Source organism: Panthera uncia, chromosome D1 (assembly GCF_023721935.1).
Source record: "Panthera uncia isolate 11264 chromosome D1, Puncia_PCG_1.0, whole genome shotgun sequence".
NCBI classification, from domain to species: Eukaryota; Metazoa; Chordata; class Mammalia; order Carnivora; family Felidae; genus Panthera; species Panthera uncia.
Window position 1 is genome coordinate 98,441,643 of NC_064808.1, and position 27,040 is coordinate 98,468,682.

The 27,040-nt window shown below is 44.1% G+C and overlaps 1 protein-coding gene across 4 annotated transcripts in view; it reads left to right on the forward strand.

Moving 5' to 3' along the window:
• CADM1 (cell adhesion molecule 1) overlaps positions 1 to 27,040 on the forward strand; it is a 329,561-nt gene that overhangs the window by 236,343 nt on the left and 66,178 nt on the right. For all 4 annotated transcript variants that reach the window (XM_049621235.1, XM_049621244.1, XM_049621251.1 and 1 more), the window contains exon 2: positions 26,213 to 26,359. In XM_049621235.1, coding sequence (XP_049477192.1) covers positions 26,213 to 26,359 — 147 coding nt within the window. The remainder of the gene's footprint in view (positions 1 to 26,212; positions 26,360 to 27,040) is intronic.

The following is a 27,040-nucleotide window of genomic DNA, read 5'->3' on the forward strand; positions in this document are numbered from 1 at the left end:
TTTATACTCGTGTGGCTATAAATTAGCTGGTAATAAAAGAAGGAGCGAGCATTAAGTCAGTAAATAGAGAAAAGATGGCACACGGCGCATGTCTCTGCTTGCTCCTTGGGGAAGTAGCAAGCCTCTCCGTGGCCCAGTCCCGCGTGGCCGATGGGGGTGGGAGCCCACCACCCGCACCGGGGTTTCGGTGGCTGATGGGATACAGACCTAGTATTCACCGTGACCGGCTGCTTCTCTGCTCTCCTGGAGATCATCAGCGGAGGCCGTAGGCAGCGTAGAGTAGCCCAGCGAGCCCTGTGTGGAGATCCCCGCTGATTACTAGAAAAATTGAGAGTTGTAAACGTTAGTTACGATGCGAAAACGTTCCATTTTGCTGCTGCTGCGAGCGGCCTCTGTCAAAGTCACTCTGAAGAATGGCTGCCTAATGCTGGGGCATAGCTGCCTCAATGTTACTTTGATGTAAAGTACAGCGACAGATTCACGGGAACAACTGGGGCGTGCCGGTCCCTCTGCAGATCCGACTGGCTGATGCTCACGGCACGCTTGAATGTTGGCTCCCCACCTGCCAAACTCATCTCAGACTTTGAGATGTCGGGTCCCCCTGTCAGTGTGTGGAAGCTGATTGCTGGACGCCGGCCCTAGAGTTACTGGTTCAGTAGGTCTGGAGCGGGGGCTGAGAATTTGCATTGCTAACGAGTGTTCCTCCTGATGGGACACTGCAGTCAAGAGACCATGACTTGAGGACCACCGTCTTACTAGTTTATATGCTCACCGAGAATCAACTTCATGGGTCCTCAGACCGCCTCCAAGAAAATGTTCCAACTTGACACCAAGAGATTAGCCAACGAACGTATAGCTAAATGTTTTTTTTTTTATTTTTTTTTAACTTTTATTTATTTTTGAGACAGAGAGAGACAGAGCATGAACTGGGGAGGAGCAGAGAGAGAGGGAGACACAGAATCTGAAACAGGCTCCAGGCTCTGAGCTGTCAGCACAGAGCCCGACGCAGGGCTCGAACTCACGGACCGTGAGATCGTGACCTGAGCCGAAGTCGGACGCCCAACCGACCGAGCCACCCAGGCGCCCCTAAATGTTTTCAATTAAAATGTTTACAGCATCTATTTTTTTGTTGTTGATGGTTCCCACTCTAAGTCATGTTTTTGACTGACTAAATACATCTGGAAAGGCAGGCTGCTGTAGGAGGCGTGTGTGTGCAAATGACACGGGTGGAGAATCCTTTCCCACCGCGTTACGAAGGATGAGTGCTGGGCCCTGTAAGAATACCCAAAATACATACAGAAAACCATTGTCTTGACAGAGACAGGGCTCGGGCGGCTGTGAGAAGCGATGAACATGCAGGAGTTTTAAAAAATACAACAGCAGGGATGTTCTAGCCAAGGTGCCCGGATTTGGCATGACCCACTTTATACCTAAGACAGCAGAACCCCGGGAAGATTGAGAGCCAGGCACTGTTCCGGGCCCTAGAAAAGAAACCGTGAACAAAATACGCAGGTTCCTCCCCTCATTGAGGTTAAACTCATTTTTCTCATGAGGAAACAGTCACTTTCAGTATCGGTGTTGAACTTTTAAAAACAGGAGGATGTGTGGCTTCCTTGGTTTTAATGGGTGAACACTGGTAGAAGCATACTCAGGAAGGGGGTGGGGAGTGGAGCGTGGCCGGCGGCATTATGCCGTGTTTCAAGTGCAAACACGGTCGAATGAATGCCTGAAGTTTTCCTTAATGCTGACTGACTTTTCATTACTAACATAATGATTTGCATGCATGCATTTCCTTCCAAAGAGATGAAAAAATATGACCGCTCACATACCCCCATGGTGTTTCGCTTTGGTGACTGTGAACACCCTACTTCCAGCTCATCCTCGCTTTTAGGTGTGGAAACGAGGACAGTGAGAGGGCCTCATCGTCATTATCAGATACCAGCCGGTGTTTATCAAGTCAGGCCCAAGGCACATGTGTCCTTTTGTTTTTTGCTTTTCTTTTTGGTTTTTTTTTTTTTTTTTTGCTTTTTTTAAATGTTTGTTTATTTTTGAGAGAGACAACAGAGACAGAGTGTGAGAAGGGGAGGGGCAGAGAGAGAGAGAGGGAGACACAGAATCCAAAGCAGGCTCCGGGCTCTGAGCTGTCAGTACAGAGCCTGATGCGGAGCTCGAACCTGTGAACCGTGAGATCATAACCTCAGCCGAAGTCGGATGCTTAACAGACTGAGCCACCCAGGAGCCCCTCGTTACTCTTTTTTTAAAAATATGTCCAGATCCTACCATTTTCTTCACTTACTACTCTGATTCAAACTATCATCTTGCATGTAGACCAATATTTTACCTTTCTAATTGCTGTAGTATCCTCACAGCAGAAGAAAAGCCCAAATTATGCCACGTTTCTTGCTTGAAACTTGTATTCCTTCTCATATTCAGGGGAAAGTCCAGCTATAGTGTGTTCTACAAAATCTTACATAATCCCGAATCTTCCTGCATCTCTGACTTCCTCTCCTACCACTCTTCCGCCTTGCTCACTCTTATCTAGTCATTCTTTTTTTTTTTTTCTTTTTGAAAACAACAATCTTATTTCTACTTGCAGGCTTTTGGTGCTTACTCTTTCTTCTACTTGGAATTCTTGCCTAGATCAATGACTGCTTTCACATCATTTAAAAAAAAATTTTTTTAACCTTTATTTATCATTGAGAGACAGAGAGCCAGAGCACGAGTGTGGGAGGGGCAGAGAGAGGAGGAGACACAGAATCCAAAGCAGGCTCCAGGCTCTGAGCTGTCAGCACGGAGCCTCATGCAGGGCTTGAACCCATGAACTGTGAAATCATGACCTGAGCCGAAGTCAGACGCTTAACTGACTGACCCACCCAGGCGCCCCGTTTTGTTTAATCTTCATGTCAGTCTTCTGCAATGGGTTTTAATAGTTCTACTTTTGTTGATGGCAAAGTGGAGGCTTAGTTACATAATGTACTCAAGGTCACAGAGCTCGTACAAGTGGCAACAGGATTTGAACCTCAGTCCTCCTGACCCTGCCATCATTACCATTGATATACTTCCTTGTGTTCCTGGAAAAACTAGGTCTCTCACCTGCATTTTGCACTGAGTGTGTTCCGTGGTCTTGAGGTCTACCTGTCCTTGGTCACTACGGTACATGACCGATGGCAGTGACTGTTCTAGAACTGAAGGTGCCATGTATTAGCTCATAGAAGGGAGCCATTTTTGAATGTTTGTTTTTTCTAATTGTGCGTGTTAAGTAAAGTGATTGGACAAACAGTCCTCTCCCGCCTGCTAATCTGCTATAAATCAACCTTCAGATGTTAATAAAACAAGTCAAGACTGACAAAGGAAGTTCCATTTGTATTTTAAACTCCCAATTCATCAGGGTCTCCTCCTTTAGATCTTCTGTGAGAGTGTCCTTGGTCTTAATGTAGCTGGAAGATAAAACACAGATAAAAGAGCCATTGTCTCAGAAGAGCATCAATAAAAAATGAATGTTGATCCTAATTGAGTAGTATTTAAACATACGGGGTGGAGGCAGCGGTCTGCAGGGAGCATCTAAGTCTGTTAGAATTTGACTCTGTATCTCATCTTGCCCCTCTTGGTACTGTGCCCTCACCACCCAGCTGCCTTAGGAGAATGTAAACTGTCACGCTGGGATTGGAAAAGAGATGTATAGACACAGACTACAGCAGATCCCCAGATCTTCTGCTGTTCTTGTCCTTGCTTTGAAACAATGGACTTTCTCCCTCTTTATCTTTTTCTAAAATCTGTTTCTAAAATGTCATTCCATTGGCTCATTTTCTCTTCTGTCCTTTTCCTGGCTTGGCTGTTTCCATTGGTTCCTGATAACTTCGTTTTAAGTTCCCCCTAACTGTCATGCTGGGGATAACAGAGTGAGTGCCCAGTGGCCAAAGGTGAGGCATTTGGAACACTAATATTAATAACACTAGTATTGGATTGTAAAGTGAAGAATAAAATAAACATCCATTTGAGTCCATACTAATCTAAATAAATGGCGGAGGAAATAGGAGAGAAGGGAAAACTCTACACAGAAGAACTCAAATGAAAGGAGCGAGAGAAGCAAAAAATTGCCACTTGAACACCTCAGTAGTAATTACTGCAGCAGGATCCACCAGTGAATGCTAAAGCGAATGAGTGAAAGTTTAAGGAGAAAAATAGGATGGTCACATGACCTCAAAGTATCTTCCCCCAAATATTTATTCATTGCTCTGCTGGTCTTAACATGCACGTGTGTTCACCAATTCTTTGATGCCTCTCCCTCTCGGAGGTGCAGCTGAATGCCCCTCTTTCCCGTGAGTGTGGGCTGGACCTGAGTGACTCTGATCCTACCAAATGGAAGGCGAAAAGTAGTCATTTCCCGCTGGAGAAGCCCGGCCTGCGTCACCTTTGCCACGGGCACAGGTTTACATCACGTACCTCTGTATCCCCCGGTACTGATGGGAGGAGGAGGGCCCATCACCTCTGCCGTATTCTTCCCTAAAGCCATGATCTCAGCCCCTCAGGAGAAAACATGAAACCCGACCGGAGGGACATTCTACTGGACCTTCTGACCAGTGCTTCCTGAGACTGTCCAGCAGATGCAGTAGTATATCAGTAGTATCATACAATGTTAATTTCTTAGCTCTGATAAGTAAGGTGTTAACATTAGGGGAAGTGTATGAGAACTCACTGTACTATTGTTGACACTTTTCTAGAAGTCTTAAAGCATGTCAAAACGTTACTTAAAACAAACAAACAAACAAACAAACATCTCAAGAGCACAGGGAAGCTTGAGGTAATGAAGTTGTAAGGTTAATTCTCTTATTACTCATTCATTCACTCCACAAATATTTGTTGCCAGATGCCAGATGTGGGGAATGCAGAAGAGATAGTGGCAAAAGAGAGAAGTGGGCGCCCTTCCTTCGCATAGCTTGGTACAGTGCCTGATTCCAAGGAAATAGTTGCTGATCACCTGCTTCTCTTAGTGGCACAGCTTCGTGGGGCATGTGGCAGTTGGCACGAGTGTGGAAATGAGCCGAGTGGGGTGCTAGGGAAGCACATGGGGCTGGCACATAACCCAGTCGTGAGACACCGTGAAGGTTCCCTGATGGCCCTTCGTAATAGGGGTACACCCGTCGTTTAATCCTTCATTACAAGTGTGTTCAGTGTTTTCTATAGGAATCACATACCCATGACTTAAATTTTGAAGTTGATTTCATTCTTTTAGATTCTGAATGCCTTAAAAGTAAGAATAAAAATCATTTGTTTTATGTGCCTCAGATCCTAAGGGATGCCACAGAGTTTGTTAGAGGGTCAAAGGATCTTCAGATTCCTTTAGGTTGGAGTCATTATCTTGAGTTACGTTTAGCAACAAAAAATACGTAGCACGGAGTAGATAGATGGCTGGTTCTTTAAATTGAATAGTAAAAACATAGAAGTACATGAAATTTTTGATGTTATGAAGATGTGCTCAAAATACTCTGAAATCAGAACCAATATTTATGCAGAAGGATTTTCATTGAAACATTTTTTTAAATCGTAAAACTTAGACATGTCACTTCATATATATTCAGATTGTTTCTAAACGACTTTTCTGGGCTGCATCTATGATGTACTCTAACATAGTAATTAAGAATTTTAGACACACACATTCCATATAGAGCGAGAAAAAGGAACACACTAAAATATCAGTGATAATTATCTCAGAGTTACGGGATTTTCTTACTTATACTTTTTTGTTTTACTTTTACTTCCATCAGAATGTATGATTTAATAATTAGCATGAAAGTTAAAATTTGAGAAGGGTATTAATTCTTAAAATTGCTGGTGTAGAGGTCCCAGGACTCCTAATGCAGTCATTGAATAACAAATGCTTTCAGTAAAATGAGAATCCTTCCAGAGCTCAGGAAAGCTAGGCAAAGGCAAAAATCATCACTTCGTAATAGCTTCATTTTTGTGCACTCTTTCTCAGTTTGCTTTTAAGTAACATATTCGGTGGTTTTTATGAAGGAAAAACCTCGTGCCCACGATAGGTACGACCTCGGGACCCTGGGCCCACCTGGTGCGTGCTCTTTCGCAGCTTACACATCCCTCTAAGTGCTGGAAACTACCTGGCCTGGGTAGCAAGTGGATGAATTGTACGTTGCCAATTCCTACAAGATACCGATAATGTCAATAAAAGCATTTGGCAATCTTTTTCTTAAAATTGATTTCAACGTGGGGAATGAGCACGGCCATCTGTCAGTGTCAGCCATCCTCATGCGGCCATTTGACCCGCTGTCAGCAACCGTAGCCATCGTCACCCTGAAAAGGAAGGTCTGACCTAGGCCACCCAGGGGCCACGAGGCGCAAAGATGGAGACCCTCTGGCCGCATTGGCAGCTTCCTGATACGGCACACTCAGGCTACAAACCAGGGAAGGGCAGAGTTGTTAGAGTGCTAAGCCCTGTTCGCCCAGGCTTCTTCTGTGCACGTGGGTCATTAGAGGCTGTGCTAAGACCAAGCCAGAGAAGTCAGTCCAAGCACTTTCAAAGAAGAGGGTAAAGACGAGCTGTCATCCTGAGGATGGGCCAGACTGATGGAGAAGCAAGTTAATTGACTAAGGTGCCAGAGCTTGAGGTAGGACTGAGCTAATGGGAGTCTGGAACCAAGGTGAAATGAGGAGGAAAGGCATCGAGCCAGGAGTGGGAGAGGGAGGTAACTGCGCAGAAGAGCAGCGGGGCCCTTTGCATGGCAAAATCCCTGCCTGGAGTCCTTTGAGGAAACACTCCTTTCCTCCACTTGGGCTGTACTCTGTGGGAAAGGGGCAGGCCTCGAAGAGGGCGGCGGGGGGGGGGGGGGCCTTAGGCCTGTTTTCTTCTGATAAAGCACCTCTTCCCTTGGGAGGAAAAGAAAATCAGACAGTTGTCTTGCATGTTCTTAAAGATTAAAAAGTAAAATAAAACCAAAACAGATTTCTAGGGCATCTGTAACTATCATGTGGTTTTCTTATGTAGAGAGCTATAAGCATCTAAAAAATAAAAAAGATGTGGGGTGCCTGGGTGGCTCCGTCAGTTGAGCTCGGGGCACGATCTCGAGGTTTGTGGGTTCGAGCCCCGCGTTGGGCTCTGTGCTGATAGTGCAGAGGCTGCACTGGATTCTGTGTCCCTCTCTCTCTGCCCCTCCCCAACTGTCTCTCAAAGATAAATAAAATAATTTAAGAAATAAAAAAAGATGTGCCTTTTATCTTCATTTTCCCCCAAGCTGGGACCTTGCCTATTGAAAGATGGATGGAGGCAACAAGAAAGTATAAGGGAACCTACGATACCTCCTTGGATTCATTGAGCCCTTGCCTCCAGAGAGCTCAGATATCTCGCTGATCTTGGCGGCATGTGTAACAAAAGTAGAGTTGTGGCCCCTTGGCCTCGTGTCCCAGTGTCTGTGACGAGCCAGGCTAAACCCAGGGCTGGTTTTGGACCCAGGGCCTGGTTCTGAGCACCGCCATGTTCTATGACCCAAATCTTAAACAGAGAGTTGAGATCCAAAGCCAGCTTGGGGAGAGGCTATAGGGCAACGAAGCTGGTGACGCAGTGCACCTCCGAGTTGTCTCTTTGACCTGTTCACAGGCCTTTCATTGAACCTTGTTTACCATGCTTTTCTTGTGGTTTGTGACAGATAAGAACCGTATTGATCCCTAGCATCTGCTGGCAGTAACCTTTGAAAGGGCAGGCAATACATCACCACAGAATTGTATCTATCAATATCGGAGTAATAGAAAGACAGGCATGACGTGTAATCACAACACTGCTGGCAGATCACAGATCGGAGGCGATACAGCACTAGGAATGGGCAGCAGAAAGGGGACACGGGTTAACGTTCGGATAAAGTCGGGGGGCTGACACGTAGATGGAAAGGACAGGATGTGGCCACGAGGAAAGTTCTCATGGGAATGGTCATCCCCCTAGAGACCTGGAGAAGTTCAGTATTTTGTCCACATCTATACAGTGAGCAAGCGGTGTAGCACCTCTCTCTGAGCCTCAGTTTCCTCATCTGTGAAAGGGCCCTGGGGGAAGGATTCAGTGAGATTATGTGTGCCAGTCCTCAGAGTGTGGTCCCTGGATCAGCAGCATCAGGGGCACCTGTGAACTTGAAAGAAATGCAAATTCTCGGGCCCTACCCCAGCCCTGCCAAATTAGAAACCCTGGGGGCGTGGGGGAGGGCAGCAAGTGAGCCCTCTGGGTAATTCTGATGCATTCCAAAAAAAGTTGAGCGGATGTGTGCAAAACAACCACCATAGTGGGGTGCCTGGGTGGCTCAGTCAGTTTAGCGTCTGACTTCCGCTCAGGTCATGATCTAGCGGTTTGTGGGTTTGAGCCTCACGTCGGGCTCTGTGCTGACAGCTCAGATCCTGGAGCCTGCTTCAGATTCTGTGTCTCTCTCTGTCCCTCCTCCATTCACATTCTCTCTCTCTCTCTCTCTCTCTCTCTGAAAATAAAGGAATAAAATACTAAAATAATAAAATAAAAACCTTTCCTTTAAAAACACAAAACCAAAAAACTACCACCACAGTGCCTGGCACAGAGCTAGGGTTCAAAGCAGCAGCATTTCATTGGTGCTTTTATTATTTGTATTATTTAGTCGTACCATGTATACGAACCATTCTGTTTATGAACTCTACAACCCTCATCGTTTTTTTAATCATTATTATTTATAGGGAAATTAGTGGTAAAAAGAAACAGTTTTTTGACCGATAAACATTTGTGACCTGTAACTGATGTCCTAGAACAGGATATAGAATTCCCGCAGTCCTGATTTATAAGGCAAGAGGACACCAGCATTCTAAAGGTTAATGTTCTCATATGTACTTTGGACATATTAGTGCTTTTGACATGTCGGGAAGCTTCCAGCCTGGACAGTGAATAGTGCTACAATTTAATAACATAAATGGAGTCTGTCTGATTCTGTAAAGAAACGGCCTTCCTTGGGGCCCAGAATATATAGTCCCTTCTGCAGTTACACTCACAGTATTTTTAATCATTTCATGTTTTTATTATATCCCAAGTACAAGGTGCTACAAAGCGTCCCTGGTGCTGGCAGTCACTCAAAAATTGACAAATCTAAAAAGTGAATAGAACAGCAAGTAGCCCATTAGGGGTTTTCTTTTTTTCTTTTTCTTTATTTAAAAAAAAAAAACTTTTTTAAAAAGAAAAACTACCTTATAATGTTGAGAGGGTTGATTTTGGCATCTTATCCATGAAAAGTAGTCGTAATAAAGTTGCCCGATTGTTGGTCTTTTCTCTGCAGAAATTATGGCCGCGCACAACTGTGGGGGTTTAACTGTGTTTCCATGAAGTACGTAATTCACACTCTAAATGTGACAAGCATGACTGCCCATAAACCTAACGACTTTTTTAAGAGCCCAAAATTCAGAACATTATTCTCTCTGAAACTGCACTTTAGTAACCCAGCAGAAAACCGTTCAGAGATCTGCTTCCACTGCAGTAAAGGCATCTGGGCGTGCCAGTGGTAAAAATGCCGAAAGCCCTCAGACGAGAACAAATCTGTCGGAGGAATGAAGTGCCAGCCAGTTGCGATTGCCCTAGGTTAAGAAATAGAAAGGACAGAAGCTATAAGACGTGGCAAGGACCATTGTGCTGCCCCACCCTCCTTCCCCCCAACCAAAAAAAAAAAAAAACTATAAAGGCTTATTTGGAAACCTACACACGGGTTGAAATTCTGGGTACGTAAAGCCTCAGAACGTTAGGAAGCAACTCCCCCAAGCTTTTCAAGGTGAGTGTTCTGAGCTAAGGATGCCATCAGCCTGGTCCGGGTGGCAGGGCGCATTCCGGGCTGATGCGTGGATGTTCATTAAGAGGCCACGGGGAAGTGACACTTGCTTACCTCTTCTTCCCCTGAGCGTTCTACGAGGCTCTTTCTGCGCCTGCTTCTTTTCCGCCTCCAGCTTAAGGCTCTTACTGTTTCTCTTAAGCTTCTGTTTATGTCATTACCTGTGTTTTTGCAGCAAATTTGATCTACAGACGCAGAGTGAAAAGGCCCGCCGTAATGGGTAGGAAGGAGAGCTTTTTTCTCCCCTCCCTTCCAATCACGTAGTTGGATTTCATCACTTTTGTCGCAACCTCAGCAGCCTCTTTGCGGTTTTCATTGTGGACCACTTGCTTTATTTCCCTATTTGTTGTTTTGTCACCACCGGCTCAACACGCACTGGCACAGAACATACAGTAACAGTAAAACCGGAGAAGTGAAAATGAAGCAGGTCCCGCGTGTGAACTGACAGACCCACTAGGTGGGAGCTTGCCGGCTACAACATTTTTTGCAGCGGAATGCACGATAATGTGTTGGCTTTGGTTGCAGTCGGGTAGCTGTTGTGGGAGAGGATTTTTCGTGTGTGTAACGGTTCCTCTGTGAAACTCGAGGAAGAATACTAGATTCTAGTTCCCGTTGACTTTGAGAATGATCTGCATCAGTTTATCTTCGCATCAGTTTATCTTCGCGCGAACTTGAATGTTTCAAAATCTGTTTTTAAATACGAAGTTGCTGAGGAGCCCCTGGGTGACTCAGTCGGTTGAGCATCCGACTTCAGCTCAGGTTGTGATCTCGCGGTTCATGAGTTCGAGCCCCGCATTGGGCTCTATGCTGATGGCTCACAGCCTGGAGCCTGCTTCGGATTCTGTGTCTCCCTCCCTCTCTGCCCCTCCCCTGCTCACACTCTGTCTCTCTTTCCCTTAAAAGTAAATAAACATTAAAAACAAAACAAAAAGGGGTGCCTGGGTGGCTCAGTCAGTTGAGCGTCCGACTTGGGCTCAGGTCATGATCTCGCTGTCTGTGAGTTCAAGCCCCACGTCGGGCTCTGTGCCGACAGCTCGGGGCCTGGAGCCTGCTTCGGATTCTGTGTCTCCCTGTCTCTCTCTGCCCCTCCCATGCTCATGCTCTGTCTCCCTCTGTCTCAAAAATAAATGAACATTAAAAAAAAAAGTTGCTGAAGCCACATTTGTCCCTGGAGAATCACTTGGTAGTGGTTCATGACCTTCTTTATCCCATGACTCACTGATGCACCAGTTTCCTTGAAACAGGTTGTTAGAGGAACACACCGTGTTCTAAGGTCTTCCTTGGGTAAGCCAGCAGTCTCCTGTTTGTGCACACGATGTCAGGGAGCAATTAGAATTACTGGGCTCTACGCCCGAGCTCCTCAGACCCTGCGTATGAATGACCGGAGTCTGTTGTTAAAATGCAGATTCTGACCCAGGAGGTCCGATATGACTTTGAGATTATTTTAATAACATCCCTGGGATTTTCAAAACTGTTGCTGTTCCCACGCTGAATAGCGGGGCTCTAATGGGGGTGGGAGTGTGGGACACAGGTTCCCTGATTATGTTTCTGGTACCGGTGAGCGCTACCAAAACCCATCTCAGCAGTGAATAGCAGAAGTCATGAGAATGTGTGTGCACTTGCCTTCTAACTCCTTTATAAAGTTAGCTCGCTGCTGGTCTTTCCTGAACATGCACTGGGGTTCCATTGAGGTGACAAAGGAACAGTCGTTCCCCTCTGCAGAATGGAAAACCTGCTGATGCGAAAGCCCATGTGCCTCGCTCACCTCGAACATTCTCATCTCCTTGCTCTTTCTCCTCCACCCTGGGCTCTGCTGTCCTCTCCCGTACTTCCTGACCGGCTCTTATCAGCTGTGAGCACTCTGGCAGGAGTCTCTTAACTGATCTTGGCTCAGGCCCTTTCCCTACCTGCAGTCTTCCCTCCCTCTCCTCCTAGACATTATCTTTCAAAACGCAGGTGTGATCATATCACCTCCTGGATTAAAATTGCTTACTAGCCCCCTATTAATTACAAGATAAAGTGCAAATTCCCTGGCCTGGCATACCATGCCCTTCAATACCTGGACCTAATGACCTTTCCAGAAAGCGTCCCTTCCTCTCACTTTTCAGAGCACACTACACTCTTCCCTTTCTTCTAAACATGTCATGATCCTTCTTTGAAATGTCTCCTCTTGCCCACTCTAGGACCCGTACCCCCACCCCGAAGGAGTCATCCCCCCTCGGCCTCCTCCAGGCTCCCAGAGCACGTTAGAATACCACTTCGTGTTGTCATTGTGCGTACATGTGTCTGTCTCCCTCAACATCGGGAACTTCTTGAAGCCGGGTTCTTTCTCCATCGAGCACTAGAGACACAATACTATGCCCCACGTCTTTCCAAGAGCCTTGTGAAATGTTTGAGCCGTGCCAAAGAGAACCGTTGGCTTCAGAACGAAATATGCGGTTGGAGTTATCATTCCAAAAGCATAATGACAGAAATCACTTGCAATTTTTTATTCAAAACTATACTTAAGGTGGGGCATGGTACACCTTAATATATTTTTATTTCTCTCCTAAAATGAGAGTGTCCGGGACCTGTGAAGGTCTTAAAACAGCCCTTCACTTAGGAGCTTCATTCGAAAGCTTGCACCAAACGATCGCTGTGTAAGCCGACACTGTGTGATGCTTTGGAAATACAAAGGTGAAGAAGGAACCTAGGCTGGGGGGCACACGACCCATGTGCCAAGTCTCCTGCAGCACAAATAGGCTGCTGGTCTCAACTGGTTCTCAGAATAACCTAGTGAGAGAGATACTTGTATGCCTGTACTGCATGTGAGAAACCTGAGGTTTAGAGGGCTAAAGGAGCCTCTCCAGAGTCTGGCACCAACATTTGAACCCAGATCAGCATCAAAAGAAGGAGACAGCCCACAGAGTCTCAGTGTAGTGAGTGCGGAGACCAGGGCAAGTACAAGGCACCATGAGCCAGAAGCCTAGAAACCTGGGGAGACATCGGGGTTCCACAGAGAAAGCTAATGACTTTGAGCTGGATCCTGCAGGACGGGTAGGGATTCCTCCACGGTCAGCTTCCCTGCTTTTATAAATAGAATAGTAATGGGTACTTTGGATCAAGTAATGATAATATAAGAAATTAATGTCAATACCTAGTGTCAGTCCCCAATTTCTTTATTGATTTGCTTCTTACATCCAAAGGTCTGTTTTCCCCTAAGAACGTCTATTAGTGTCAAAGTGTAATTGTCAAACTAAACCAAATATTATTTTGTCTATGCACTTTTCTTTCCTCCAGTGTCACACGAAGGGGGAAAAATCACACCCCCTCACGCTTAGTAGCACAGCACTTAGTTGAAGGTTAGGTTTCTAAAGACCTCGGATACCCTGGACACACCCAGGAACTCATTAATAAGCAGGAAAGATCTCAACGCCAGTAGCTTTCACAAAGCTCTTACACTTAATGATAAAGGAAAGAATCGTCTGCGAGAAGTGACAGCCAGCACTGGAGGGAAGTGACAGAGGACACACACACAGGCCTCACTGGCTGAGATTATTCAGAGAAGGGCCTGGTAATCCTACACATTCCGTTAACTCCTGGGGTCTTCCCTGGATAGAAGCACAGGACAAGAAAGTGGGGAGGTCAACAAGCTCTGTGGAAATTGCTTTTGTTCCATTTTGTTTGTTTTGAATATTTTTATGCTTATTTTTGAGAGAGAGAGAGAGAGAGAGAGCACGCAGGGGAGGGACAGGGAGAGAGAATCCCAGGCAGGCCCCAGTCTGTTAGCGCGAAGCCTGATGCAGGGGCTCACACCCACAAACCAGGAGATCATGCCCTGAGCCAAAGTCGGATGTTCAGCCGACAGAGTCACCCAGGCGCCCCTCATTTCACTTTAATTGTGGCATTTAGAGATCCAGTGCTACAGGAGGGTCACTTCTGTGCAATGTTCTAATCCCTCAGGATGCCAGCCAGGTTTTCCACTGAGGATGCTGTGTAACCTGACACGGGTGACCCTTCACATCCTGAGGACACAGGATTGTCCTCAGAACTACGCGTGGTCCTACAGTTAAATGGGGGAAACCCAAATACAAGTCATGTGTTTAATGCTGTAAACTGAACCCAATTTCAGATATCCAGCCCTCTGCCTGCACGTGCTGTCTGCCTTATACTTTTCTTGGGACAGCTTTAGTTTGCCAACGTAAGTGATGAAGATGTTTTTAATTTGCTCTGTGTTTTTTTTTTTTTTTAAGTTAGCCTTAAAATGAAAAGAATAATCGCGAGAGCTCTGACATGGGAAAAATTGCAGCGAATTCTGGACAATTGTCAGAATTGTTGGAAGGTCCTGGATATATAGACAGAGGCCTCATGGAGTTAGTGATGATGCTAATGAAGAAGTTGGTGGAGAAGATTCTGTCACTTACTTAGCATTTTTTGGAGCTTACAAAAAAAATACCGTGACACGCGTTTCCTCCCTCGATTCTTCCAACAACCCCGGAGAAAGATACTGTTTACCCTTTCTAAATCTAAAAACAGATTTAGACTTTCAGAGTTGCTCCCAGTTGTCCCGCCAGTAGGCTTCAAACCACAGCACAAACTCCTGTTCTCCAAGTCCTGATGGTCTCATTTCTCCTCCAGTACCCACTTACGAGGCAAAGACCAGGCACGTGTCCTTGTCACTTGTCTCTAATTTTAGCGATTAACCAGCAACCCACACTCAGATGATACTCATCAAGTCATTTTTTATGATGGCACCAATGTAGATGGTTACAGTGCGTATCTGACTGACACAGGCTTTGCGGGGTGGGGGGGAGGAGGGTCTCAACAGTCACGAAAAGTAGAATCTGGAATTCCTTTGGCCGCTCTCCATATGCAGTCCGTTCTTCAGACCCTGACATCACAGGAGCTTTCTCACTCGCATGCCCCCTCCAGACTCAGCTGCGACCAGCAACCCAAAGCCCAGAGGTGAAAAACACCACCACTTGCTTTATGACTGACAGAGGATACAGGGAATAACTTACCAATAAGGGCCTTAGTCACGGACCCCGATTTTCCAGCTAAGAAACTGTCAGTTCATATAATAGTCCGAAGCTACTTGGCTTCCTGGTAGGAGATGTGAGTAAGTTGAATGTCGCAGCATTATTCAGCACGATGATTATCATGGGTTTACAGCTGTTTCTTGCACAAACCATATTACACACACTCGGCGTACTCTCTAGAATGAGAATATGAAACCTCCATCCCCTCCCATCTCCTCGTTTTCTGTTTCTGTAGTAATGTCAGTTGAAGCTGACATTCACTCTAAGTCCATATCTGATGTGTTCCAACTGATATCCTCACTCGCTTGTCCTGTCGGCTCTAAGCTTTGAATTTGGAAGATTTTCAATGGCTCTTGTTGGCAGGGAAAATGAACGAGGAGATGTAGAGAGAGGCTTGCTGTTGCAGCCAAATTTCAGTCACGTAGATTGTCAATACTAATGAACACCCTCGAAGCAGATACTGTAAATGCTTGAAGGTGCAGTTGAGCTGTCTTTGAATTCGGACCCTTTGGCGGAGCAGGCATCTTTCCGCTAAATACCGAAGGGCCAGTGTTTAGGCTGTGGGTATAGAGCACGTAGAGCTCATTTTATGAGTGTTGCGATATTAGAACGCACTGATTGCTGCTAAGCTTCCCTTATGTGCTTAGAGTATTACTTTAGTTTTATTCCTAAATCACAGAAATGAGATACAGTAGATTCTTCCAGTAGTTCCCCTCTGTTCTTTTGGCATCATAAAGCCTCATTAATATCGTGTAATTGTTAATAGCACCAGATCTAGAGTTAAATAGGCACGGGTTCGGATATCGGTTCCAACCACTCAATTAACCTCCCGAAATCTGTTTCCTCGTCTGTATAATGGGGAGGATGCTAAAATAAAATGAACCCCATATCGATTATTGTGAGGGATAAATGAGAAAATGTAAAGAAGCATAGCGCCTGGCACATAGAAAACATTTAAAAAATATATTAGCTATTGTTACCAGGCCGATGATTAAAATAATACCCCCTCAGGAAATAGTGGGAGCTTTCAGGATATTAAAAATTTTTTTAAATAATAATGAACACTGTGGAAAAGAAATAATTTGTTTCTCTTGCCTCTAGACTTGGAGGAAAGCCGTCACTTCCCTCTTCTTCCCTGTGTATAATAATTATTGTTACATGTTATAGCCTTGTGATTTTAAATATCTTATACTTATTGTTAGTCTTCTGACGTCCTGGAGGCAAATGTGAAGAAAAAAAGAAGAATCCGCTTTTAGTGAGTTCAAGCAAAAAATGACCCAAGTTTAATCATGGTACCTCTTATCAAAGGGAAAATGATATTAAATTAGGTGCTTAAAATCAGAGCATAAAAAATAAGCGAAGTACGTGGGCCCTCTTCATTGAGACTTGAGGTTGGAGTCCTAAGGAAATTCAATTTAAAGTACTTTACAGAGGAGCAGTTAGTAACCACAACTGTCACAGACAGGCTGCATCTCTAATCAGCTTGTGACTTAGGGGCATTGACAAATATCACTTACGTAATAGTAACCACAGTAGAGTAGGCCATCCACAGAGCCTTGAAATCCTAGATTTTTCGTTTGGTTAGAAAAAGAGGCAACATCGTATTTCCTTGCAGGGTGAGAGCTCACTGGAGGCCGTTGCAGCGTATGTTACAAATGGTTGGGCTGTTAATAGGTCTTCTGGGGTAAGAGAGAAGTCCAAGTTGCCTTGAGTCTTTTTAGGAATAATAGAACCTAATGTTTACATCTTCCTTTGTGGGTTTCCAAAAATTTCAGTATGTATTTTGAGTTTTAATCATGTAAATCTTCACCTTTCGTTATGAGTAGCATGTGGTTTGGGAAAGGCAGATAGCTCTGTATGTGAATTAAGATTGTCGATTCCCGTCATCCCAGGCCTGAGCTGGTGTGGACACAAGACCACCCTGCTGGAGGGTGTGAGAGCCTGCGTTTTTGTCAGCTACCAGCTTCTGTCTCCAGGATCCCTCCCTGGTGGGATAGGATTTTCTTCCCCAATAGCCCATGCGCACAGACAGCAGAATTTCACACGCCCAGCTCTCCCTCTACAAAGTCGTCATTTGATCTATCCCAGGGAATAGAATATCATATTATCAGTTCATTAGCAGAGCGGTTGAGGCACAAGATCAACAGTTGGCCTTCACATTTTGTCTAAGAGAAATAATCTGTTTTGAAATGCTGGAACACCACCCAGCTTTGAATTGCTGTGGAGCAGCTCAGTCTAAAACTGTTCATTTTTTTTCTTCTTTTGCCATAAACGAGCATCACAGAATCAAATCCATTGAGAAGAAACTACTTGCTTTGCCAACACAATTAGTTTTGTAAGAAGCCTCTGTCTTCAGATCGTTCTCCTCCAAAGTCCAAGTTGGATGGCGGTCGTTATTTTTTAATGAACATTTTTAAGAGCCCCCTTTCTCCCAAGAGCCTCTAAGCAGATTTAGCAGGCTTAGAAGGCCTCTTCCCACAGGGTGACTTCATTGCCGTCCTAACCAGCAAATAAAAGTTACTTTTTGACGTCGAGGGTTCTTTTTTTAATTCTCGTAAAACCTGTCTGCCGGGGGGAGTTTTTCTTCAGGGTTGGGCTCTCCTCCCTCCGAAAACAGATGCCATCTTTCTCATCAGCCAAAAGCCACAAAACCTGCCCAGCTATGAAAAGGAAGTCGTGGCGAAAACAAGTCTAGGATTTTCACCTTTCAGTGTAAAGAGCCAAACAATTCAGTGATTATTACTCTTTTTTATAGTTTATTTGTACGTTCATTTCTTTGATTGCCCTTCGTTTCCTTGATAAGCGAAATTTAGTGGAAAAGCTGGTTCTAGTCCTTAGTGGATGGCTAGGACTGCTGATAAACATCATCGTAGAGGGGATTGCACCTCTCCATTTTATGGGATGCAGCAGCTTAGACCTTAAGAGTCATAATTGCTTGGCCCCTTTAGTGCTGGGGGCTCTGATTAAAAAGTCCTATTGAGCCCAGAGTCTTTTAACAGGAAGGCAGCTAATGTGATGGTTACAATTGAAATAGCACAGGCACAGACACTCTAAGTACTTTCTTTTGTCCCTGTCTTCCTTGGAAAGAGTTTTCACACCTCTAATCAATGTTTCCTTTCACACAAGAGATTCCCCTCCTATATGTAAATACCAGTTGGACTGTGCTTGACCTCAGCTCTTCAGCCCTAATGTTGAAAACCAATAGACACAAAGGTAAAAACAGCTTGATTTAAAGTTAAGACTCTGGGCGCCTTTGGTTCCGCATGGATCGGGGATCGCTCTCTTGGAAGCAAAGAGCAGAAACAGCAATTCTTGCAAATGAGGTAGTACAAGATTAAAGGATTTCATGGGGACAGGGGGAACTTAACGTAATTCTTTAAAATAACGTTTTGTCCTCTTTTAAAACCCGATGGCTCCGGTTTCTAAGTTGATGGCGGAATTATCCAAAATCTTTTTACCAGGTAAATGTTGTTGGCCTTGGATACATGAAAAATTAGCCTTGGGAACCGTGGAGGTAAAATCTGGCTGTGCTGTTTCATAGCTACCCCTTCCAAAAGCAGCTTCAAAATACAAGGGATTTGCAAGCCCTGAGATTTGCAGAACTGGACCTTTGTATAACTTGGTGTGGTTGATGTTTAGTTAGACCCCGAGCGGAACGCGTTGTGGCCAGCCATGGCCACCAGCATCAGTATTCTTGGCTGATCTCCCATTATGTGCATTTTGGAGTTAAAGGTGAAATTCCATCTTTAACCCCCTTGTGGTTTTCTGAACAGTGATTGATGAACCAGATGTGATTCCCTGCAGACTTTTCAAAGGGTGGATGAAGGATGGAATTTCAGCCTTTTTTTTTTAAACCAGGCCTTTTGCTTAATACAGCTTTTTAAATTAATGTCCTTTTTTGAATGCCAAGAAAACAAAGGGAATTTCTCAGAGTGCATGCAGCCTGACACAATAGGCCTTAATTGGTGTCAAGGAGATGTTACAATGAATGGGGAAATGCCCATTTAGCTGATAAGACTGAAAAGTGGAGCCTTGTTACGAGCTGTCATCTCAACGTGTATTTAAACTATAGCAAAACTGAAACATATTTGCCATATAGATCATAATGACTCCAAAGGAGCCATTATACTCTATTATGTAATTACATAATCAAAGCATGCATAGTAATCAGCTTTTGGAATTCAATGCTAATCAAACATACCTATAGTATGTGTTTAAGCTAAAATAGAGAGCGTTAATTTGCCATTAGTCAACTAAACAAGAATGTGTATACAGAATATTCATGAATAGCTTAATGTGGTGTCAGATGATATTTTTTTGTTTTGTATTCAGGGGAAATCAACAATTTTAATTGAAGAAAAAACCAGCACTGAGGAAGATTACTCTTTAGCTTGCCGTTCAAAAATTTGCCTCACCTTTTTTTAACTGATTATAAAAGGAGATTAGATTAAATTCGGTGTATTTTTCCTTCCAGAAGCTCAAGTGACAGGACACTAATTCTATTGTAGGAGATTCTTAATGAGATCCTGACCATCTCCATACCGTAGGGTATATAGCGTTCTAGATGCTACCTGTAAAACAAAGCTTAAAAAAACAAAACAAACAAAAAAAAAACCTTGAGCATCTATCACTTCCGTAATTAGAAACAAATCCATAAATGTTATTCAGAAATAGCCAAGAACAGAAATACCTTGGTGACCCGTTAGGAGATGTGGCCTCTGCTTTTGGCCGGGCCTCAGTATCTTCATCCATGAAATGAGAGCGTCGATCCCCCCGTTCCTTTCAGTTCTGTTGACCTTTGATTTCACAAGCGTTCTGTGAAGAAGAAGGGGACACAAATGAAATGTTTTGGTCGATGTTGCAGTTATTTGTGGACTCGGTTTATTCGAACTCCAGGCTTATGAGCCGTGCAGTTCGCATTCGTAATTACTTTGACCAGGAGTAGCAGTCCTTGGAACAGACAATCGACATATTTCAACTTCACTGTTTGGGATAGCAGAACATGGACGGGGATCAAAAAGGTTAAGAGAAGCTTTGTAAACAGCAGACGGATTGAATGCTTTTGATTTTAAATAAATATTCAAGTATCCACAAAGGTTGAAGTATCACCTCTCTCTGAAATAAAGAATTATATTTATGTTGAAGTGGTCTTGCCCTTAACCTTGGTGCATGCTGATGGACTCCTCCTTTTGGACACTGGTTCTCACTGTCTCTCGTCTACACTTTGGATGACTGAAAACGTTCCTGTAATGTTTAAATGGGACTAAACTCTTTCATCAAGAGCCTTCGTGGCTTGAACTTCAAATAATTTATTTTCAAATTACTTTTACTGTAATTCTTATTAATTCAAATAGGTTTCTGATTTGATATAAAACGCTGTAAATGCAAGGAACAGTTTAATGAATTGAAAGATAGGATTGAGTCTTTTAAAGGAAATGTACAAAATATGCTGACAATAATTGCTTAGATAGAAATCAAATCTTAATGGCTTTGTTAATGATTTGTCGTGAACACTGTGTTTATGTTGACTTGGGGGAACATACGCATTTAGAAAGATTTTTTTTCCCTCTGGGTTTCAACAGAATCTTAATTTTCTTTTCCTGAGATGTACTCATTTCTAGTGCTAGCTCTCAGAAGCGTCCCAGGAATCACCAGGCCTCTGTTGGTGATGGTTTTGTTTGGGTAGAGGTAAGGGTTGGGCACATACTTTAACATGGTTATAAAAATGGGGATCTCATAGAAAGGAGAATGGAGGAAAGCCATTTGAAACTTTAAGACACAGAGGGCTCCAGATGCCTGGGTGGCTCAGTCAGTTGAGCGTCCAACTTCGGCTCAGGTCATGATCTCGTGGTTCGTGAGTTCGAGCCCCACGTTGGACTCTGTGCTGACAGCTCAGAGCCTAGAGCCTGCTGCTTCAGATTCTGTGTCTCTCTCTGCCCCTCCCCTGCTCACGCTGTGTGTGTGTGTCTCTCTCTCTCTCTCAAAAATAAAATAAACATTGGAAAAAAAATTTTTTAAAGACACAGAGGGCTCACAGACTAATAAAATATAAAGTTCTCATAAACAAGTTTTTGACTCTTTGGAAAGTCTAAACTTAGATACCTCTTAGAGGAGAAGAATTCATACTCCTGAGCCTTTAATTAGGGCAAAATTTCCAGAACTGTGGTGGCTCCTTGAAGTTAACGGCTACGTTGATCATTGGCAGGATTTTTTTTTTCAACAATCTGTATTTTTGGTTTGACTTTTGCCTATTTTGATAGACAACCTGACTGTGCTGATTTAATGTGAGGTTCAGTCTAACATATAGCAGAGTTGGGGGGATTAAAAAGGTTTCCCTGATACGATTTTGCTACTGAAGGAGTAGGTCAGGGGACTCTATTTGCTCTTTCTCTGGGCAAACTATCTTCCCACTTAAGAGTGCTCAGCGTTCCTCAGTGTCAGAGTTTACATAGTTGCCATAGTATAAACCAAATTCTGTTCTAACTATGACTTGCCCTTTTATTATAGACTTGACTGGAGAGACTCCCCCGGTGTAAATGAAGTGCTTTCTTGATCAACAGCCAGGCCGCGGGGGCGAGCTCTCGGTGCTGGCCAATGCCCGCCATGCACCGGTAATAAAGGCATTCTCCAGGGGCAAAGTGTGCTGAGTGCTGAAAGAGAGAAGCGGTAGTAAACAAGGTGTTTTACATTCAGGACAGTTTCTCTCTCATCTTGAAGTGTGTAATTGTGCTCTGGATAAATTATGGAAATAAAAAAAAAAATATCAGAAGTTGCTCGTAGGGAAATAACCCTCTTTAAAGACAAGTAAATTTTCCAAGGCTGAGCCAGTAGAACCTTGGCAGCCAATCCCGATGTTGGCTGGCTAAAAACTACAAACCGTATGGGGCCAGAGAAGCTGACGGAACTGGGTTCGAACACCAGCTCCGACACTTAGCTGACTTACGCTAGGAGACTTGTTTGAATGTTTCTGGGTCTCAGGTTCTTAGTCTCTGACGTGGGGATATTGAGAACTCCAGGAGTTTGAGAGGGAAACGTGTGCAGAGCGACCAGCACAGTGCCTAGCACTGTATAGACGTGTGCTCCCTTCCCCCTTTCTCATCTGGGCTTCTGGCTTTGAGATTTGCCCCGTCACCCCCTTCAGGTGGACGTATTGTGGATGGAGTAGAATCCAGTCAGTGCTAGTGTGTGGTGTAACGCCATTTAAATAGAGCTTCTAGCAAAATGAGGTTTCAGGAAAGAATCCATGAGTTAAGCCACTTGAATAAGGGATTTATAAGCCAACGGCACCCCCACCCTCCCTCCAGCCCTAACCAACCCCGCTGAAATGGTCTTTACTAATCAAAAAAAATTTTTTTTCTTTTCTTAGACAATGTGCTTTGTCTGTCTTGTGAATAAATGTCCTAGCAACTTCTAGTTTACTACGGGAAACTTGCTCTTGAGTGAACAGGCTTCTCCAGTGCCAGTGTTGTGTTTTTAGAAATTGGGGGTGGGGGGGGTGGGGGTAGCAAATAGAGAAGTTATAGAGAATACTATTATTGGTATAAATTAAAATCCACTTTGATTCTGTCTCCTAAACCTCACCCGTGTACACGAATTAGCAGTCAAAAATGTCTATACATGTCAGACATTGTTCCGCCCTTAAAATAAATTACCTTGCTGTTAACACCCTTATTTAATGGCGACAGTATATTGTACTTACTTGATTTCTTTTGCCCAGAACATGTGCTGTTTCTGCCTTGACAGTACATCTGCTAATTGAGTTTTAGAAAATCAGCAAGGTTTTTTTTTTTAAGTGGATTATTTAAGAAAGGCACCTATGTTGCCTGCGTGTACCCTTCTACTCCAGATCAAGTTGTGTTTTGCAACAACCTAATTGTCATGATATCTGTTTCAAGGGGAAATTTATCAAGTCACAGTGCACCCTTCTGTTTGGAAGAAATATTTGAGGCTGTGAGTAGAAATTATTTTTACCTAAAGGCTTCAGGCAGTTAAGAGTACTGACATACATATATTCTCATCACTGCCATTCACTTTCTTTGCCTCAAATAAATAGGTCATTATTACCCCGTTGCAGCCATCTTACGGCATCTCAAAGTATGGAGATCTGTTTAATATAACTGCTGTCCAGCTGATCCGTATAATTTATTGGTGATTTTTGCAGTGACGTTCTTGGGCCACCGTCAGCCAAGGCGCTTTGATCTCTTTGAGCAAAATATTTCACTATCGCTTGTAATTTTTTAACATTAGTATTATGACCATGTTAACATAGCTAGGAACCGTCATTTTCGGAGACATTGGATTTTAGGTTGGCTTTAGCAGTTACAAAAAATAACACAGTAATGATGATGGTACCACCGTGGATTTGCAGAGCACATTCTCTGCCCGCACACACAAGGGCAAAAACTCTACCTGAATGATTTACTCAGTGACAACACAGTAAAGGGATCTGGTCTTATGTTACTTAACTCTGAGTAATAATTAAGAATGTTCAGGCTTTTTGGGGAGCCTGGGTGGCTCAGTCGGTTAAGCGACTGACTCTTGATTTCGGCCCAGGTCACTGTCTCATGGTTTGTGAGTTGGAGCCCCATGCCCCTTGCGGAGGCTGCTTGGGATTCTCTCTCTCCCTCTCTGCCCCTCCCTCCCCTTTCTCAAATAAACAGATAAATAAAAGTTAAAAAAAAAAAAAGAATGTTCAGACTTTTTAACAGACAAAACTCCTCTGATTCCGTTTTATTACCTTAATTGCTTAACACACAACATCACGGTCAACTTCTGTTTGTCCCCATCTCCTGTGCAAATGTTTGAGAGCCTTAACGTGGATGTAGACGCTATTCAGAAAGCATATACTAGCATGCCGAGGAAAGACTGAAATTAAATGGTATAGTTAGTTCCACAGAAACTGTTTTCTTAGGGTCCAGTGGAACTGCCACTGACTTTAATAAGTTCCAGTACCTACAAGGTAGTGGTGAGGAACTGTAAGGCCTTGATTTATGTTGAGGGGATTAAGGCCTATCACCAGCTAGCCTTTCTTTAGGTTCCTCCTATAAAGTGAAGATTCTTATTTATGTTGGCAATAGATTTCTTCAGGTAGAGGAAATCTCTGCCCATGGCCCAGTAGACCCCAGTGGACCCCATTTGGTATTCTGATCTCCTCAAGGCAGCTCCCATGACTTAAGACCGACACAGCTTTGGAAATGTGCGGTTTCACGTCTCCTTAATTTTCTTACTGGATTGGGTTACCCCAAGGAAATTAGCGCGTTGTCCTTTCTGTACATACTCTTTCCAGGGCCGGTAAAGCCACCTTGAGAAGCTTGCTTGATTGGCAGGAATTCCCTTTTCCTTGTCCTTTTCTCAGATCTGGGACTACACCGCTCCCTCCAGCTGGCTTCTGAATTCCGTGTCTGTCCCAGTAATCCACAGAGGAAAAAATAAGCGTTCCTTTGTGGTTTTGGTTTTGGTTGTTTTGATCACGTCTTCTTTTTGTTGTTACTCTATAACATTGTTCAGCCCACTAAGCTTTCACTGCTGGATCAAGCTAGGGAATATTTACCCTCTCCGCTCACTGCCAGCCCTGGGGGCCTGCATTCGCACACCTAGGTTAATTCGGTTTACTCCTCGAGCACCAAGAATTTTTGTTTTATCTGCGGCTCTAATAATTTTGTCCTTAACCCCTAGTCCTCTCCTTTCTAATCCTCTGTCAGAGGCTGGTCTGCTTCTAGGTGGATTTGGCTTAATGCCATCTCACACCCTTCTCACACTTCCTCGCTGTGTCCTGGCAAACAAGGATCCTTCAGCAGAAATACGATAGCAGGTGGATATCCTCCATTTACAACGATTGCCATCTCTACTTATGTGCGCTCTCGCGCCCTCTCTCTCTCTCTTTTGCGATAGGATTTATTTTGACCTTTGTCTCTAAATGTGACAAAGTTGTTTTGGGGTTGTTGTTTTGTTTTGTATTTTGGCGGGAGGAGTGAATAAACCACCCTGATCTGTAATTACCTAGAGAGCTTGAGAGGAGGGAGTGTGAGCCTTCATTCTTGCACGCACACTACCCCCCAGCATGTGGAATTGCCTAATAAATGTTTGGATTTGACAACTACAGAAATGATGGTGATGAGGAGGGCAGCTCTCATTTATTCAGCTTTATAAGAAGCTAGACACAGTGCTAAACGCTTTATATTTATTACCTTTCTCAATCCTTCCAACAGCTCTGGGAGAGGGCTTTGAATTACTGTCCCCATTTTGCAGATGAGACACTGGCGCGGGGACTTGAAATAATTTACTTGAGATCATCCAGCCAAAAAGCAATCTTCCCGACCAACCTTTGTACATACCCATTGCCCATTCTGCATTTTTTGTTCCGTAAGTGAAGATTAGGTATCCATTCCCCTCCCCTCCCCTCCCCCCCCCCCCCCCCCCCCCCACATTGCAGCCTCTGAAAGGTTGGGACGGGGTCCTGTATTTCTATATCCTCTGCTATCCCAGGTGCAGAATTGGACATTCAACAGTTGCTTCATCTTTTGCTATTGAACTGAATTCTGCTCTCCTCCTACCCGTGCTGTGGATCCTATGGGACATTCATGAGGCACGCTGGCCACTGTCACTAATCTTAGAAGCAACAAACTAGAGCAGATCTGGAGAGAAGCCCGTATCAGTGGATCTGTAACCTTTAACTTTTTGATGTGTTCTGAAAGAGATGTTCTGAGTGGCTAGATGGGCAAGCTGCAGAAGGGGCATGGTTTGGGACTGCCTGGGGCTTTCGGTGAGTCTGGAAGGTGTTAGTTTCTGAGAGCAGAGTAACAGACTGAACTGTAAGCTCTCCCAGGATTTGATGGAGATTCCAGAGAGTCCTAGCTGGGTAGGTCCTCACTCCCACTCAGTAAACAACTGACCTGCCTACACCTTGGGAACGTCGACAGCCACTAACAAGAGAAAGTTATTTACTGAGCCCTCCTCCCCTACTTCTATTAAGTGGTCCCTTGAGTTTTCTGTGAGGCGACCAAAGAGCTTAGCTCAAGGGCGTGTGAGCTGAGGTTGAGTATATGTTTCTCCCCCACTCCATTTGTGACAGCTGCAGCTTCTTAGAAAAGTGAATTCTCTGACCTTTCCGTACCTCTCCAACACACTCCTTAACTGGTATAAGATAGCGGAAGCTGGAACGTTGGCATCCCCACTTTTGAGAGCGCGTTGACTCCAGGCTAAGTTGCATTTGGCCCCTGGATCTCTCTGGGATGAGTGAGGGAGCCACACCAGTGTTGCTTCTGGAGTCCATTTTCTAACACACTTCTTGCTTCTCATTTTAACTGAGCCATGAGCCAAATTTTAATCGATGGAAATTCTTTTCTCCTTTTTTTTTTTTTAAAGGTGATGGACAGAATTTGTTTACGAAAGACGTGACAGTGATCGAGGGAGAAGTTGCGACCATCAGCTGCCAAGTCAATAAGAGTGACGACTCTGTGATCCAGCTGCTGAATCCCAACAGGCAGACCATTTATTTCAGGGACTTCAGGCGTAAGTTTCCATCTCAATAGTATTAGATGGCAACTTTTTTTTTTCCTACATGTTGCCTTGATAAAGAGATTGCCAAGGCCTCCTTTTCTAAATTTAATGTTAGATGCTTAAAGTTTAGTCAATTCTTCAGAGGGAAGAAGAGACATGCAATCATAATCTTTCTACTTAATAGAAACCTTGAATGGTCCCTTTTAAAAGTAAAGCGGTCTTACTTTGCAATAGGAATTGATTGTAGTAATTCAAGGTGAATTGCAATTGAGTCCTGGACACAACAACTCAAATAGGGTAAGGCAAAGAAAATATAGCATTCTGAAGGGTAATCTGTTTGGTTTGAAGATTGAAGTTTCCAAGGCAATCTGTGCCTATGGAGACAAAACCAAACTCTCCTATCACCATAGCCTCTGGTAGATGGAGGTTACCATGTGCTGGAACCTTACCGAATATGATATCACAGAAGGTAATCATTGAAACTCAATTGTATATCCTAGAAATGGTTCAGATGGATGTCTGAGCTTAGCAAGACCAAGAGTCAGGTCTTTCAAAAAACTGCTCTTTGAGAACATCGGTACCTCATCAAAGCACATGTAGAGGAACGTCCCTTCCCACCTACTTGTCCCCCTCCTCCCCAACGCCCCAGAACATTCAGGAAGTGTGGAGTTGATAAACCCAAGGAGCATCTAA